The sequence below is a fragment of the Mastigoproctus giganteus genome, chromosome 4 (genome assembly GCF_048544385.1).
Source record: "Mastigoproctus giganteus isolate SK-2022 chromosome 4, ASM4854438v1, whole genome shotgun sequence".
NCBI classification, from domain to species: Eukaryota; Metazoa; Arthropoda; class Arachnida; order Uropygi; family Thelyphonidae; genus Mastigoproctus; species Mastigoproctus giganteus.
In genome coordinates this window covers 154,026,943-154,044,484 of record NC_143578.1, presented here as the reverse complement: position 1 = coordinate 154,044,484, position 17,542 = coordinate 154,026,943, and the positions used below count along the sequence as shown (strand labels likewise).

The window sequence follows — 17,542 nt, the reverse complement described above, 5'->3', positions numbered from 1 at the left end:
CGTTCCCTACGTGGAGATTTTCGAGTTTCCTCATAAAAGTTTCCTTTGTATGGTGCACCGTGTCCGTAGTTGTTAATGGAAACACAGGTCATTTTCCTTTAGATAGTCTACCAATTGCTTTCATAAACTTAGTTCAGCTGAGAATGTTCTGCTGATAGGGCTAGAATCATAAACAGATTTTTTTTATTTAGCAGGATAGGTTATGTACAAGATAATAGAGCAATTAGGGAAGTATTGCCAATTGAAAAATCCAGACGATTAGTTCATAATGAAACAGATGTGCTCAGGTTTATTAATATACAAGACTGTTGGTGAGAACTGGCACACAATGTGACCAAGTGCAGTTTGATTCCCATCTCTCCAAGCAAACGCAAACGAAGTTAAGACTTCATGGATATCCGTAGTTCCATCAATCTCTTTGGTGTCATTTCGAATATGCTGATTAAGTCCTACTAAAGAAAATTAGGTCCTACCATTATCTCATGTGAAGTCGTGGCTATGTGATCCTCGACCTATGTCGGAGGTTTCTGGTTCGAATCCCGTCGATGAAGCTAGGAATTGAGGCCTTTTCAGTAAGAGCTTACTTAGGCCGTTTTAAGGCAGCGTCTTTTCTCGGACCGATCTTATGACACGCAGTTTAAAGTTGAAATGAAGTTCCGCCCTGCGCGTTTCCTTGCTATAATTAGAAAATAACTTAAACACACCAAGACACACGTGGCCTTAAGCAGGTTATAACAGAGGTCGATCAATGTCTAAATTTTATACACTGCTCGACAAAATTTACAGAACAAAACGTTTTTCATGAATATTTTATTGTGAATAGTATCGCCGATGCCCAAGATTTGATATAATAAGCATCCAGGCATGCAAATTCCGAGTATCCAATAGAAATCGATGTGCCACCTTATTGAGCTGTACAATACGCAAATTATTCATGCATATAAAAACACGAGCTGCAACCACATCACATCATTCCCGTTTGTTGGTTTGCTTAGTGGAACAGCTGCATTTCCAGTACTCAGCGTGGCAAGTCATCATCGTTTTCCTGATTTTTCATGGCACGTTGGCTTAATGTGTCACGCAGTGTTGTGTCAGCATTATGGAAGCAGTTTCAGGAGGCAGAAACCATTAAAAAAACAGCTTGCCAAGGTCGCCAGAGAGCTGTGTCAACCAGAACAGACCGCTAACTGGCTATAACAGCAAGACGGAACCCCATGATGTCCTGTCATCAACTGCCTGTTGAGAGATGCGCCATAAAACCCCTTAACAAACAAAAAGATGTCTGTAGAGGCTGCTGTAGCCACAGGTGAAAACGTTTCCAACCGGACTGTTTTAAGAAGACTCACTTTAAGTGGACCCTATGCAAGGAAGCCAGTGGTTTTTATTCCATTAACCTCAAACCACCGCAGAGCTCATCGAAACTGATGCAACAAACATGTGACTTGAAACCCTGACAAATGGGGTCAGTCCTGTTCTTTGATGAGTCCCGAGCCTACAAACAAATTCTAAACATTATTTCCCCTGGAGACAACGAGGAATTCGGTACCATCCCTCCGACATCAGAAAAAGGGGCACTTATGGTGGAGGTGGGGTTCTCGTGTGGGGTGGAATAAGGATCAACGACCGCACCCCTCTTCATGTTTTTGAAAGGGATACCATAACTGCGCAGAAGTACTGCCGAGAACATATCCTCGAACCCTATGTGCGAGTTTTTAGCGGTGGTTTTGCCCAGATTTTCTTTTCATGCACAACAACGCCGAAGATATTCAATGACTGCCGTGCACATAGAGCCCAAGTGGTGAAAGAATATGTTGAAACTGAAGATATTCAATGACTGCCGTGTCCAGCACGATCACCAGACTTAAATTCGATCGAAGGTGTGTCGGATGCCCTCAGGAGTCGCATTGCACGCTGACAGCCAACTCATCGGCTACTTGGTGAGGTAAGGTCTGTGCTGGTGGAAGAATGGGATTTGTCGGTACAGAATCTGTAAGATTCTGTACCGACAAATCTCTTCCACCAGCACAGACCTTACCTCACCAAGGATACCCTTCACCAAGGATTTACCTCACCAAGGATACCCTCACCAAGGATACCGATAGAAGGGTATCCTCACCAATGGATACCCTTCTATCGAGCGTTGTTCACCACTGTCAGGACTGTTTAGTTATTGGAGGGGATCATACTCCGTACCTATGTTATGCGAGCATATTTTCAAGCATTTTGTATCGACTTCTGTAATGTGACCTCTTTTGGTAAACCTCACGCAACCACTATTAATGTTCCTTATACCTGACCGAAGTTTCTCTCTGCCTCCTCATTTCATCTTTATTTTATATTAAAACATCATACCAAATTTTGTCCCGCTTCATAGCAATCTGCATGAGTTACATCACGTTTTCTAAGTGTGCTGTTAATTTTGTTGAACAATGTAGATATGAGGATATCAGAAACCTTTCCACTGAGCGTAACTTAGAATTCAGTATTCAGATTACACTAATTCTGTAAAAGAAAGACATTTTTGTCCTTATAATCCATTAGTTGGTGCGGTCACCATCACAGTAATTTTCTTTTGATTATACAGGGTGATTCAGGAGAAATAGTAAATATTTTGGGAGGTTATAGTATCTACTGTCCTGAGTAAAAAATTCATATAAACATGTATCCAACTCTCAATGGATACGGAGATACAACTGTTTGAAACTAGCGCGCACAAAGCCATTACGAGAGGTATTAAAGAACAATAAATGACTTATTGTTTATATTTATTGACCTTTTGAATGATACAAATCACAAATAATTGACAAAGTTTTTTTTACATTTCACAATAAATGTTCGAAAATCCCACCGTCAAACTTCAAAGCACTTTGCAACTCTTTTGGTAATATGACGTGTTGTTCTTCTGAAGTCGTCTTGGCGTTCCTCTATGAGGACAGCAGTATCCAAGATACGAGCGAGCAATTCGTCTCTTGTATTCACCTTTCTTTGTATACTGCGCTTTTCATCCAACCCCACAAACAAAAATCTAACGGAGTGAGGTCTGGAGACCTTGGTGGCCAATGAACAGGACCACCGCGACTGATCTGTCGTTCAGGGAAAGTTCGATTTAGATATTGTATCACCAAACGGGTATAAGGTGCAACATAATGTACTTTGAGCGTCATACTCAAAGTACATACCAATCCTTGTAGCCAAGGGAACATCTTCCAATAATAGTGGAAGTTCGTTTTGCATAAATTCTAGGTAACTGGGCCCTGTAAACGATTTTGTAACACAAGAGACCCAATCAAGGTACACAACAGACCCAATCAAGGTATTTAAGATACCGTCGCAGGAAACCGGCGACGGTATTCTCTACAAGCAGCAGTAGCACTTCCACCACAAAAAACTTTAGACAAACCCCATATTGGCATTTTCAGCATGTGTGAAGATGTGCGGCATTCTTAACAACACTTTTAACACCAATAAGCGTCAGATTATAACTGCTTCTTGGTCACATCTGATTTAGGGAGCTGCGCGCGCCAGTTTCAAACAGCTGATCTCCGAATCCATTGAGAATTGGACACGCATTTATATGAACATTTTTACTCAGGATAATTGATACTATAACCTCCCAAAATATTTACTGTTTTTCTCCTGAATCACCCTGTTCATTTCATACCAACTTTTCTGCCATATCTGGATACATTTCTGAAATCATTTTCGAGCAGTCATGTCATTAGTTTATTTTGCTTTGAAAACCGAGCTGATTTCCTTTTGTAATATATACGGCAGCTTATTCGTTGAGAAAGACCGAAGTCTTTTGGCTGGCTGGACAAATAGATTTTAGCGTAAAGGCAATGCAAAATATTTGACGTAATGACAGTTCAAAATATGCAACTTTTGCACCTTTCCAAAATTATAAAATTCCTCGAGAGGATCTCATGTTAAATCTCTTGAAGACATTCGGAGAAATATGACTGCATTACTGGAGGAACTTTCAAAAAATGATTTCCAGTAGTTTTTCTAAATATAGTCAGATACATTACTTTGGTTTGCCACATTCACTAAATGTGGTGAGTGATTTTTTTTTAAGTTTTAATATTTACTGACTTAGTGTGGTCACTTTTGAGCATACGAGGTCAATTCTGTTAGTTTTTCCTTAAGATATCTCAGATTGTGAGTGCACTATGGACTTGATTCGAACTCGAAGTACTCCTTAAAAATACGCTGTCTTGGCTTTATCCTCTAAGAAAACTATAATAGTACTGATCACTCAGTGTACAACAGCGTAGTTTAGTTTCTTATAGGAGTGCTGGTAGTGACGGACTGTTCGTAGTGATTCTGACCAGATTAAGAAAGAGAGTGAATCTTCTACAATATGATGTCTTTCGATGGATGTTTATTCTTCTTTGTCCTCTTAAAACAGAAGTGACAAAATGATTAATCAAAATCCAGTTGGTAAGTTAATGCCGATGTTTTACATTTTATCAGTCATCCCGTTGGAAAAAAGATTTTCAACAGTCAACATGGAAGCATCGTCCATCGAAATGTCCATCGAAGATTTACTTTTCATTTGGTGTCCTTCATAAAGTGATGCGGATCAGCTTCAGTGAACGAGATGTTGGAGGATAAATAGAATTAATAAAATGAAAGTGGAGGAACCTTGATTATCTAATTGATGATAACTGGAACCGTTCATTAACTAAACACTGTGCTCATTGGAACCGTTGATTGTCCAAAACCAGTCGAGCAAGTGGCAAGTAAGGCCACATTTCTTTCGTAAGTGTGATATTCTCTCCGATGGTCATGCCGGTAACTTGTGACCCGACATCTCTTATTCCATGAGTTAAATTGTCACAGACCTCTCTGATGCTGGATGCAGAGGTCATAGCTATTGTCGATAGCATGGAAGCATCGTCTAGGAGAATTAGGGGAGAGGATTACAAATATGAGGTCAAATTGTCGCCTTGGCAAATTAATTTCTTATTTGTAAGAATATGAAATCGAATATGAATCTGAATATGAATCGAATTTGAATGGAATATTAATCTGAATTTGAATGGAATATTAATCTTAATTTAAATCGAATATGAATCGAAAAGAAATACTTATTTAACATGGTGATAAACACATTTTTCATCGAGTAGGAAGCTGTTCGTTTGGTGTTAGAACTTTGCTACGCCATATTGTTTCAAGAAGTTTTAACTTTACAGATAAATACTGACAGACCTAAACTGCAGTAGCAATTCACCGTTCTTCCCTTTCCTAGCGTAACAGAGATGCAGAATTCGTATCCTGTATTTTCGCTGATAAGATGTTAATAAAACTTATGAGTGGCAATATAATAAACCTTCTCGTTCGCAAAATACGTAACCGAGTTTCTGCTCGAATGACTCGATCACGAATACAGAACTCGGCTTATGGTGGTAGAGAAAACTAAGTCTCCCTTTTTCGGTACGTCATTCACACTGGACTAACCCCTTTCCCCATCCCTCAGTTAGATATTCGAAACGCGGGGGGGAAGTGTCTCACACCGGCTACTGTCTTTTGTTAGCGACATGCAAAGTCGCGAGAAGAAAGAGGAGAAACTGGGATAACAGATTCCATTCACAGGGCTTAGATCTGTGTTTTCGAAGAGCAATCTTTAGGAATACGACGTGTGAGAGATGAAATACTCGAAGGATCCTACGCAGTGCACGACTCGAAGAGTTGCCGCAAAGCGCAGGTAATCACCGTCTGATCTTGGTGACGTAGCAGCAGCAACAGTTGTTCGTCGGTCGATAGCGGGAGGCGAAGCCGTTGTGCGTCACGACTCCCAGTATTTGCCGTGTCCTTGACCGGCTGAAGATGGCAGCTTCGGAGAATGCGGACAGAATCCACGTGCAGATGGCACAGAACCCTAAGAACAGAAGTCTGTTTCCAGTATGCTATTTGAATCTAATAGCGCAGTGACGGACTTTAAAATATCCTTAAGGATTCTCGTACCACTTTTCACCCCTGAATGACCGAAATCCCCCAGTATGTAACCCCTTCACCGCATCTTTTCTTCTTACTGATGAAGCTGCGAGTTTGATTGGCATCCAGAAATGTGTGGATGTGCACTCGAAGTTTGACCCAATAGATATTTAACTTTTCCATAACCCCCCGTTCAACAGATTGTGCGAAAAGGGGTCATCGTCTATCGTTATCTCATAAATAAACTTCAATTTTTTTCTCTCAAGATAACGTCTGTCAAGTGGAGGCCGTCTGTGGAAGGCTTCCTTCTCAAGTATCAGTCTCCAAGGAATAAAATATTCTGAACTATTACTGGATTACGACAATTTCAGTATGGCCTATCGACAACCTCACGAACAGCTGCGGAGATGTCACAGTACTGCTGTCAGCATGGAAAGCCACCATAGGCAACCAGGTATGATTTTTACAATGTTTGAAGGGTGCCTGTAATGTAGAGTGGTAGAGAAATTAAAGATGAAATTTCATGTATACACGCTGATTCTCGTAGATTACGCAAACTGTCTGTTCATTTGGCTGTGTTAAATATTTCGATGTTGGAGTTCATTTTCTGCTGTGAACTGAAATAAGTTTGAGTTATGGTATGAGTTGAGTTTATTGAGTCATATTGCAACTGACTTTGCCTTCAGGTCAGTTACCAATAATTTGAAATTCGTTATAATACAGAATAGTTTTCCTTTCAGCAGCCGAGTCTATCTTCGCTCTTGAGGAATAAATCCCGAGAAAGATGGGGTTCATGTTGCCCGCATTATGTTTTTATACGGAGTGGGCTCCAAGGTAGAGCTGACTGCAAAAAAAGGTTAATCTTACACCTTTGCCTGATAAAACCAAAATGATTAAAAAGATCATATGCTCATCGCTTCATCAACTTCTGGGACTTCACCCTTGACCTTTTCCCGTCTGGTGGTAAGTGACACGGTCACCTTGCGAATACCGGACTTTAGTGACAAGCGCTTGTCCATGATCATCTGTGTAGAGGTTAATATATGACTTGAATAAGGATATTTATTCAATTTTCAGCAGCAAATATTAGATCTTTAGAAAGTTTAGGAAAAACACGTCAGCTCTTTGAAGAATGGATTGTAGATTTTATTTTCTTACTGGGAAGGATGCAGCTTTTGTTGTTAATGAACCGGTATTTCATCTGAAGACCTGACGTACCTCTAGTGTTTAAATCTAACAGATCTTTCCGAAAGCGTCAAAATCTAACTGATCACAATGCGATCTTTAAAAGAGGAGGCTTCTAATCGTTGGAGTTACTTCAGCAATAGGCAGCTACATGTTGATTTGTCTAATGAAAGGATGTGTTTTATGTTTAGGCAAAGAAAATCATTTAGAGAAAGTAAGATGCACGTGGAGGCCCAACTGAGTAGCACGGAGAAATTATAAATATAATAACGTTTTGGTTATTATTTACAAAGTGCATTAGCATCTAAGGCTATATTGCACTGTGTTTGTTATGCAGGTGTGTTTACAGGCTTAATTGCATGTTATGAAGGATGAAAAACTGTAACTCATAAAGTAAACTCTGCTCCCTCTGCCTGAGATCGACTAAGTACGGCCCCGATTGAAGAGGCATTAAAATTTACCCATTCTCCGAAGATATCGCCGTAGCCGAGTTGTAAGTGGTCAACTACGATGTTACAGAAGTACGCGAGCTTGATTGATCGTGGTCAAGCTTACGTGACTACTAAATACGGCGATGTTCTTGCATTCTATTTAAGTTCCGAACTGCTATGACTTTATCTGTTGTCTAGTGTATAGACAGACAATTTATTTATTTATTTAGTTTTTTGTTCGAAACCAGACATCTTCAGGTAAGTGACAAGTGACAAAACTACTCACAGAATATATATAAGCAAAAGCATCTATCTATTTCTCAGTGAAATGCCATCGGCGAATGATTAGAATGATCCTTCGAGGCCGCTTCAATCACGATGTAGTTAGCCGATATAAGGTGTCGGTAATAGGGTTCTTACCGTCAGTTATTTCGGATTTATCAGCCTGTGTAACGCAGATCGGCTGATCAACATAGAGATCAGCAGACCATAAGGGCTGGCGCACTATAACTCTTTCCATTAGAAGGAAATATCCAACCAACCCATATTCGGTGTGAAGTGTTAGAGGTAAAGGCCTACTGTTACCACCTTTTTTGCTACTCAATCCTGCAGTACTTAGAGCCAGCACAGTAATTACGATTGTACCATACGGAAAATTGTTGAAAAGACCACAGGCTGAATCACATCTCGACGGTAGATCTTTTTTGGGTGTACCTCACGATGCAATGTTCAATTCAGATATCATATATCGACTCCTCATGACATTGAATTTCTCAGTACTCACTCTGAAGTCCTCGTTGGTAGAGAGTTGGTAGAATCGCCGTCCTCCCCACATCGGGTGGTAAGGACCTGAGTTCGGGTACCGTCGATGATGGAAGTAATTTTTATGGGTATTTTTCACAACGTGGTCGGTCTCAGGCGTGGGCAGCATGGTTTCTCTCCCGGAAACTGAGGTTTTTCATCCAGTAAACAGAAAAACACCCTCAAAACACACCTAACATATAGACAATATACACGGACCAATATGGCTTTAGTCGTTGATGCTTCTAAAACCCTATTAACAACTCGCTCTGAACAATCCAACCAACTCAGCCTAATTTGCTTGCCCTTTCCAAATCTCTCCTACTTTCGTAGTTACTGTATCGACGGTAACTTCTACATAACTTTTTTTTTTCATTCTTACCTTCAGCATCCCCTTTCCCCATTCATAATCCAAACAGAGAACGGTTGTTTTCTCGTTCGGCCTTTTTTGTTGGCATTTCTTTGTGAATATTCTCTGCCACCGAAGGAAAAAGTAATATTGCTTCATTCACTTTCAGCAGCGTTTCTTCTGTTCCTCTCTGAGCTTCCCGATCCACTGCTTCAACCAAAGCTAAAGGAGAAACCTGCGGGCGGTCCGAGCCAGCCATTTCATATTTAACTCCGCAACCCGGAAGATAAACAGACTGCCCGTGCAACTTCCATAGGAAAATATGTGATTAATATGATTTTTAAAAATTTCAAAATAGATTATTAGTGTGTGGAGTTTAAACAGGAGTTTATTAATTGCTAAAACAGATATTTTATTTATTTATTTTTTGAAGTAGCGAACATTTGTTTCAGAAAATTTAAGTGAGTTTGTACTTGAACCATACTTTGGTAATGGCAGTTTATGAAAAAATTATGACAAGGTCCAGTTTGCCTTTCGGCAAACTGTATCATATGGGCCGGAAAGTATTGGCCGGAAAAAGATCTTCCTCTGAAATTGTTTTCTAGGAGTTTCTTGTGCTCACAAAGACGACAATATGTTAATTGTATTTTTGTGCATTCTGCCTGGAATAGAAATGAATCAGCAGTTTATATCAACAAATTTTAATTAGTGAAGGGCTCTACGTTTTCTGCAACGTAAATAAATACCAATCTGAAAGCTGCAGTTGAAGCCAATCCATCGGCCGTAACAAGCGCAGAATTTGTTTAGTAACTCATTTCGATCCATTCCACCATTCATCACCACTCGAAACAACTGCAAAATTCTTTGGTTTTTCTTTGTGGGCTTTACAGCGCAAGAGCAACATTGCCATAATGCTCCACAACTGCAAAAACTGAGAAAACTTGGAAAAAGGGTTCCAGATGAATTTGTTTCCAAAAAACCGGACACCATTTGAGAAATGGGTGTTTTTTTTTTTTTTTTGTAATGTCATTGACAATGAGTTAATCTCGAGGATTCGACCACACCATAGCCAAGAGAACTACGCTGCCGGATATGGTCTATTTTAAATTACTAATCCATTGACAATCACAGTTGATGTCTCTTCCCAGCATTGGATCTTTTGAATTACAGCAAAAACGCCTTTTCCTTTCCTGACTAATTTTATTTTAATTAGAACATTGAGCTATTTCCAAAATCGAGGAGCTTGGTTAAATAAATATGATGTTCTCTTTAATGGAGGCTGCAGTTAGCTGATCTCAGGCATAGTGGTCAGGCGCCATCAGTGGTTTCCCGACATCTGTGCCACATGCATTCTGTGGCGAAATACTTTTGTATAAGTACCTTTGTAAAAGCAAGAAATGTTTTGTCTCTTGTATGTGTAAGTACGTGTTCTGGGTTTGGATGCAGGGCTCTGATGGGACCTCCACGTTGCCCACACATATCGCTACGAGACAGCCAGGCTGCCATTATTCTTTAGCTGGTCTTCGCCAGGGTGACCTGAACTTCCTGGACGGAGACCAACTTAAGAAAAAAAAAGTAGCGTCGAGGGGGATAAAGGGTGTACGCAAAAGGGACGCGGGAAACATATAGAAGTTTGGAGGATATAGGCGAAGGCGTCCTCCAAGAGTGCAATGGAGCAGTTAGCTTCATCAGGAAAAGGGGAGAATAGGATACCCCAAAGGAGGAAGGAAAAGACACGCAGCAACGAGCTGTGAGTAAGTCGCCATTAGCAATTGAGATGGCTCAGGCGCCACCTAATCCTACCCGGCTGATAGCCAGATTAGCATGTGCCTACCGTAAGCAGGAATTAGATATTGGTCATGTTCGGTAGATTTTACCGAAGTAGTGTTTTGTTAAGTCCAGGTTCAGTCATTAATGGCAAGTCATGTCCAGTGAGTAATCAGACTTTCCAACAACGAAGGAAGTCTCTGAAGAGGCTGCCAATGAATCATTCAGCGAATCTGACCATTAAGAACAAAAGAGTCAGGAAATTGAGCATGAAGAAAAAAATAGAGTCAGGAACCCCCTATTACCCAGGTTCCCCCTTTGACTGGGACTCCAGTGGAACAGATTATTGCCATTAGAGGAACCCTAGAAAAATACATGGCTAAGCAATCAAGCAGACTTACTGCCATTAGAACTGACGTGATAGAGATCTTCAGTTGACCACGAAAGGCTTAAAGCAAAAATCGAAGTTTTCACACAGGAGGGGGAAAACAAATGCAACAACGCCCCCGCTCCTTTGAAGAGGCGTTGAAGAATGGAGCTCAATACGTGCCCAACCAACCAGGAAAAGTACAAAACCAAAAGGCGGTAAGAAAGCCTGAATGTTATTTTGGTTAAACCAGTGGAAGACGCACATTTAGATACCAGTGAAACGGTCAAGGAAGCACTCACAAAAAACTTCAAGGAGCAGATGAAAACTGTAAAAATAAAGAGTATTACAAAGACCAGGCATCCAGAAGTCTTAATAGAAACAGACACCAGGGAGGAGGCACAAACCATCCTGAATAATGCCGACATGACAAATTTCGGGCTTAGGGCAGAAGCCCCAAAGAAAAAAGGGCCTTCAGTTGTGATCTTTGATGTGGACCAGAGCCTAACACCAGAGGAGCTCAAAGCCAAGATCTTTAATAAAAATCTAAGTATATACCTGCAAGACGAGGCGAGCGTGGATGATATTAGTCCGACATACAAAAAGAAGACCAAGTTGTTGTTATTTGGAGCATTAGCAACTAAGGCCATATTGCTCCATGGATATGCCGTATTTGGTGGTCACGGGCTCGAACCCCGGTCTAATCAAGAAGCGTGTGCTACGCACTGCTGCTCCTGCCCACCTTGCTACGGAGGCGCCTAGAAGACCAACTAGGATAGGGATGCACAAACGTAAACTAGGTTCCCCAGATAGGAATGCACTAACGTAAACTGGGTAATCGGACTATCAACCAGAGCATGGCAAATTCTGGGAGCTAAAAACAGAATATTCATTGGATGGGGCAGCCATATATTCAAAGAATATATTCCTGTCCGTAGATGTTACAGGTGTCTCCGCTTTGGCCATACCCCACATACTTGCAATCAGCGTGAATCCACATGTGGCCACTGTGCCCAAAAGGGACACGACTATAAGGATTGTCCTGTCAGAGATCAACCGCCAAGCTGCGCAAATTGCAAGGCTGCAAAGGCTCCACACTAACATTCCATACGAGATACCAACTGCTCTGTCTATCTAAAAGTAGAGTCTCTACCAAATGCGGATAAATTATGGATAGAATTCCCTCTCCCAATTACCAACTAGAGATAAGAATTGTACAACTAAATGCGCAGAGAGTAAGAGTGGTTGCAGACCAGCTGAAGTTAAAGGCTGAGGAAAAACAAATAGATCTAATCCTGCTCCAGGAGCCCTATGTTCGCTCTGGGGTGGTTATGGGCTACCCCTCATCGTATAAAATTGTCCACTACACAAATGACCAACCATGGGCTGCGATTATCATCAGAAACCCTGACATCACAGCAACCAAGATCACCTCACTATGCACTTCCATCCGTGACTGTGCCCAAATCATGACATCTCTTGGATTACTGTTCATCCTCTCTCTCTCTCTACAGCCATCCAGGTGAAGACATCACTGCTGCGATCCTTCTGATTGAAATGGCACTCCAGCTCCTCCCGGGTGGGCAGCTACTGATAGGCATGGACTCAAACTGTCGCTCGCCACTCTGGCACAATCAGGCACCAGATAGGAATGCCTTAGGAAATGGCTCAAGACTTGAGGACCTTATCCTCACATCAGGCTTACAAATCTTAAACCGCCCAGGACATCTACCCACTTACAGTGGCCCACTCTGGGAGAGCGAAATCGATATCACAATGGCTACGCCTGACTTAGCCAACAAACTTTCCGGTTGGACGGTCTAGGAGTCCTGGACCACTTCAGAACACAGAGCGATCACATTCTCCCTTGTTCGCTCTGTGGAACGCGTCGCATCGATTGCAAAGGACATTGTGCGTTATAACACCAAAAAAGCGGATTGACAACGCTTCCTTGTGGAACTGTCCAGAAGGCTACCAGATGATGTTCCTCTACCGGCTTCACTCTTCTCGCCAGATTACTGGGTACGCAATATTATTGCCATCATTAAAAGTGCCTGTGATCTGTCCATTCCGCGTAGGAGGCCATGCCGCTATGCTGTCCCCTGGTGGAATTCGGACATTTGGAACTTAAGAAAGAGGGCGCAACAAGCTAGAAAAACTTACCAACGTGCGCGTGCCCATCGTCCCCCACATGAGGTTGAAGCTGCCCGGGAGGCATATCGGGTGGTTAGAAACATGTACACCAAGGAAATTCGTAAGTGCAAGAAGGAGTTATGGCACACCCTGGTCTTCACTATTAGCAATGAAGACCCATGGGGCATCGTGTTCCGCATCGTCACCAATAGGCTGCCTAGAGGTGAGGTTCTTAGTACAACTCTCAAACCGGATGGCTCTTAAACCTTTACCTGGTCTGACTCAATAAACAATATTATTGATTCCATTTACCCTATTGAAGTTTCAGCGATGTCACTGGAGCAACAACAGTTCATCGAGAGTAATCAAGCTTATCAGCCGGAGGCTACGGAACCGCCCTTCACTATATTAGAGATGAATATGGCTCTGGCTAAAATGAAAGATGGCAAAACGCCAGGTGCTGACTTACTCGAAGTCGACGTAGTCAAGAAATTCGCTGAAGGCTACCTCACCACACTTTTGAGCCTCCTCAACAGGTGCCTAGCTGAAGGAACTTTCCCTGTACCCTGGAAGACTGCTACTCTCAAGCCGATCCTGAAAAATCGAGATAAACCGCCCCAAATTCCTGCCTCCTACCGACCAATTGCTCTGCTCTCCGTATTGGCGAAGCTTCTAGAACGACTTCTGCTGTATCGCCTCTCCAACTGCTATACCGATAAGCAACTTACCTCACTATGTCAGTTTGGATTCAAGACAGGCTCCAGCACTGAAGACGCTATTCATCACTTGATTACCCAGGCCACACACAACTTCAAAGTATACTCTAGCCATCATGGTGGACTTTGCTAGTGCCTTCGATCGACTGTGGTGGCCCAGTGTCCTTCGGAGGCTTCGGCAGGCAAATACGTCCAAAAACCTATACAATAGTCTAAAATCCTATCTCAGCAATAGAAAATTACAAGTTGTAAACAAATACCAGACTATCACAAGATGCGTTCACCGGGGTTGCCCGGTGAACACATCTTGTGATAGTCTGGACCATTGTTCTGTCCTTGGACCATTCCTCTGGTCCATTGTTTTGGACGAGTTCCTGGGTGGGGCCAGGCCCTTAGCCTTCGCTGATGATCTTGTCCAAGTGGTTCAAGCTGACACAAGAGCGGCACTGGAAGCAGAAGCAAAGCAAATACAGCTCTGGAAAAGCTCCAAAACTGGGCAGCACTCCACAACCTCTCCATTTCTGATGAGAAAAAAAAATCGATTCTCCTCAAGGGAAAGCTAAAAATACGCAGGCCTCCAACAATGAAGTTAAATAACATCACCATCCGTCTCTACACAGAAGTCAAATACCTGGGAATCTACATTGACACCGGTCTTACCTTTCACTCTCATCTGAAGTACTTATCCACAAAAATCCGAAAGTATACGGCCATGATAAGAAGTGTCAGCAGAAAGGACTGGGACTTGAAGCAGAAAGCTTTGTCTCTCATCTATAAAGCGGCGTTTCTCCCAATTGTGTTATGGAGCCTCAGTTTGGTGTACAAAGGCCATCCTGTAAAAGAACAAGCGTAAACTTGACTCAATTCAAAGATTCATGCTGTTGTCTATCTGCAGGGCATGTCCCACTGTCAACACCCCTCCCCTACAGGTTATTACTGGATGCTTGCCACTCTATCTTGAGGTGATTAAAACGGGGTCTTTGCCATCGATTAAAGAAGGGAATTCCGACACAGTTGTTAAATCTTCAACTGCAGCTTACCAATGACCTAAAACAAGAAAGAAAACGCATCTTCAAACACCTTCAAGGACTTTGGCAGCATTCATGGGAAACCACGCCCAAAGGAGAAATTACCAGAAGATTCCTCCCATCCATTGACATGACTTTCGCAAAGTCTCTTTCCTGGTTTTCACCTGGTGTGCAAGTTACATTCCTGATCACAGGACATGGGCACTTTCAACAGAAATTGACAGCAATGGGAATTGAAAGCAATCCATTCTGCCACTGTGGCGAAGAGGAATCATGGGGGCATCTCATGTATGAGTGCCCTGCTTACAATGATTGTAGGCTCAATTTTTTTACTGAAATCCAGGAGAACCCTCGTAACCATGAAACATACCTGCTTCAGAATGAAACAACATACAAAGCCCTAACGAGTTACGCGCAAGCTGTCTTTGCCATCAGACGAGCAAAGTTTGCTGAACTTAGAGCTGCTCAGAACAACGAACGACCCTCAAGTGCAAACACAAACCGGGTCGGATAGAATTTTCCCAACTGATAAAAGAGTAAGACTGAAGATTAAAATACTGTGCTGGCATCATCATGGTTGGCACTCCTTGAAAAGCTGACTCCCAGAGAGTGCTTGGCCTTTGGCACTCGCACAGTGGCGCCTGCCCCTGTGACTTTTGATCCCTCTCCCCATCCCCTATTTCTCCCTATTCGGGTGGACTGCCTTCTCTATCTGTCCACTTTTTTCTCACATTCAGACACCCCCCTTCCTCTTGTTCCCCATGCCTTCTCTTCTCTTCTCTCTTTTTTTTTTTTTTTTAACTTGGTCTTCGTCCAGGACGCTCAGCCGACCCTAGCGGAGACCAGCCAGAGAATAAAGGGCAGCCTGGCTACCTCCTAGCGGTGTATGCGGGCAACGTGAGGTCCCCCCAGGGGGCCCTGCGGCCAAATGCCAGGACACCCAACAGAACCTAACGCAATATGTCATATACAACAGACAACACTTTTCTGGCATTTACAGTAGTTCTGTATTTCTTCACAGCGTACATATGGCGCAGACTTGAGAAATCACATGTGGCGCCTGACCTTAACACCATACTATGCTTCTTACCAGCATAAAATTGAAATCAGTATGTATATTTTATTGTTTATTTATTTGTTAATGTGTTAAATAAAGATTATTACTGTAAGTACAAGAAAGCTATAATTGACTGCATTCATTTTTTAAGAAAAATAGAGAACTGAGACATCAGGTTCGATTTCCTGAGTCTTCCTGCTTATTTATCCACACTTGTTATGGTTTGCCGGAAGGTATGATTGTCCTTATGTAAATGTTCCGGTTAACCGTAGAGCCTCTGGCTACCTTTCTAATATTCTGCGTCTGTTTACTCTGGAAGGTTCAATTTTACTTTAAGGTGCCTGCCCGTCGCAGGGCAAAGCTTCCAGCAAGTGTATGGCCACCTTATTTTGAAACCAAAAGTTTGACTATTTACGTGCTCCGCCTAGTTTGTGCGTTAAATCCTTCATCTCTGTAGCCTTCTCATTATGTTTAGCTCATTTCCAGTTTGCATTAACCACGTTTTAAGGCTTGTTTGCAATTCTTTACCCATCTACTGTTTTCACCTGTCCGTCCATCGACCTTGTAACAATTCGACACTTTGTGGATGATTTTTGGTTAAATTTTATATTGGATCTTTTAGAAAGATTTGTGGAGGCTATTCCACCAAAATTCATTAAAATCTGATCAATGGAAATTCACCATTCTACTTATGGTAGAATCTTGGAAGCCCCCATAAAATCTCGAGCTATCTCTCTATATAAACGAAAGTATGCTTCGAATGTTTGGACATTCTTCACTAAGAAAGAGTCAATTGGCACCAAATTTGCATCTTATTCACTTATTCACTGTGAAGGTTGTAGATCAGTTCCGAGTTCACAGTCCCCTACGTGCTACAGAAGTCTATACTCGTATATAGTATTTCGGATGTTCGAGCATTATTCGAAAAGGAAAATTCCGATCGACATCAAATTTTCAGCGCATGTTTACTGAGCGGATTTTAGGTCCCATTTCGATTCAAAAGCCCTCCCAGTTCCTCTTTCCCTACAGAAAACTGCTATAAATCTGGAACAGCATCTACGATTCCAGATCGTATTTAGAATATCCTTCTGGACGTGACATCTTCTTTTCGATGTGTTAATCCATAATTCATTTCCCGATTGAATTGCTTCCTCCCAACTTTTAGAAAGAGCTGTTATCCTTCTAACAAATCCCACTTGATGGCTACCGTGAACATCACATGGTGAGGTTTTGGCAAGCACTTTTAGAAACCAGTTTTGCCTGCTCTAATTTCGAATATATATATATATTTTTCTAGCATGTGTAGTTTTAAATACAAGTTAATTAAGACATAATTACAATTACACATGAGGATGATTATAATTACATTTTTAAATCTTTTATAGTTAAAACCCAGTACACTTCATACACATCGTTAAAATACACAGTACGTTGTAAAAAGAATATGCACTATTAGAAACGTTCTGCGCGTGATTTCCTTTAGTATACTTTGTCCTGATTGCGGCAGTACAACATCGAGAAGTCGAAGGCCCATGTGTGAATCGAAGTTTTTTATGATCTGGACAGAGGTTGATTAAAAGTTGATCAAAGAATTGCTGGATCGATAACGGAGGCAATGATCGAGCAATTCTGCTGATAATGTGGCTTACCCTTTCCCCTAAGTTGTCGCTATGGGTCAGCCCAATGGTTCGAACCATTGGGCTGACACATTTTTGGATTGCTAAGTAGCAATTCAAAAATTCTCTTTGAGCAGTTTTCAATTCCTTTAACT

The 17,542-nt window shown here is 41.8% G+C and overlaps 1 protein-coding gene across 1 annotated transcript in view; it reads left to right on the top strand.

The window, feature by feature from the left end:
• Positions 1 to 5,834: 5,834 nt before the first annotated feature.
• The window catches only part of LOC150087125 (dual specificity calcium/calmodulin-dependent 3',5'-cyclic nucleotide phosphodiesterase 1A-like), a 769,106-nt gene continuing 757,398 nt past the window's right edge, over positions 5,835 to 17,542 (top strand). The window contains exon 1 of the mRNA XM_090371825.1: positions 5,835 to 6,391. Coding sequence (XP_090227951.1) covers positions 6,310 to 6,391 — 82 coding nt within the window. The 5' untranslated portion in view covers positions 5,835 to 6,309. The remainder of the gene's footprint in view (positions 6,392 to 17,542) is intronic.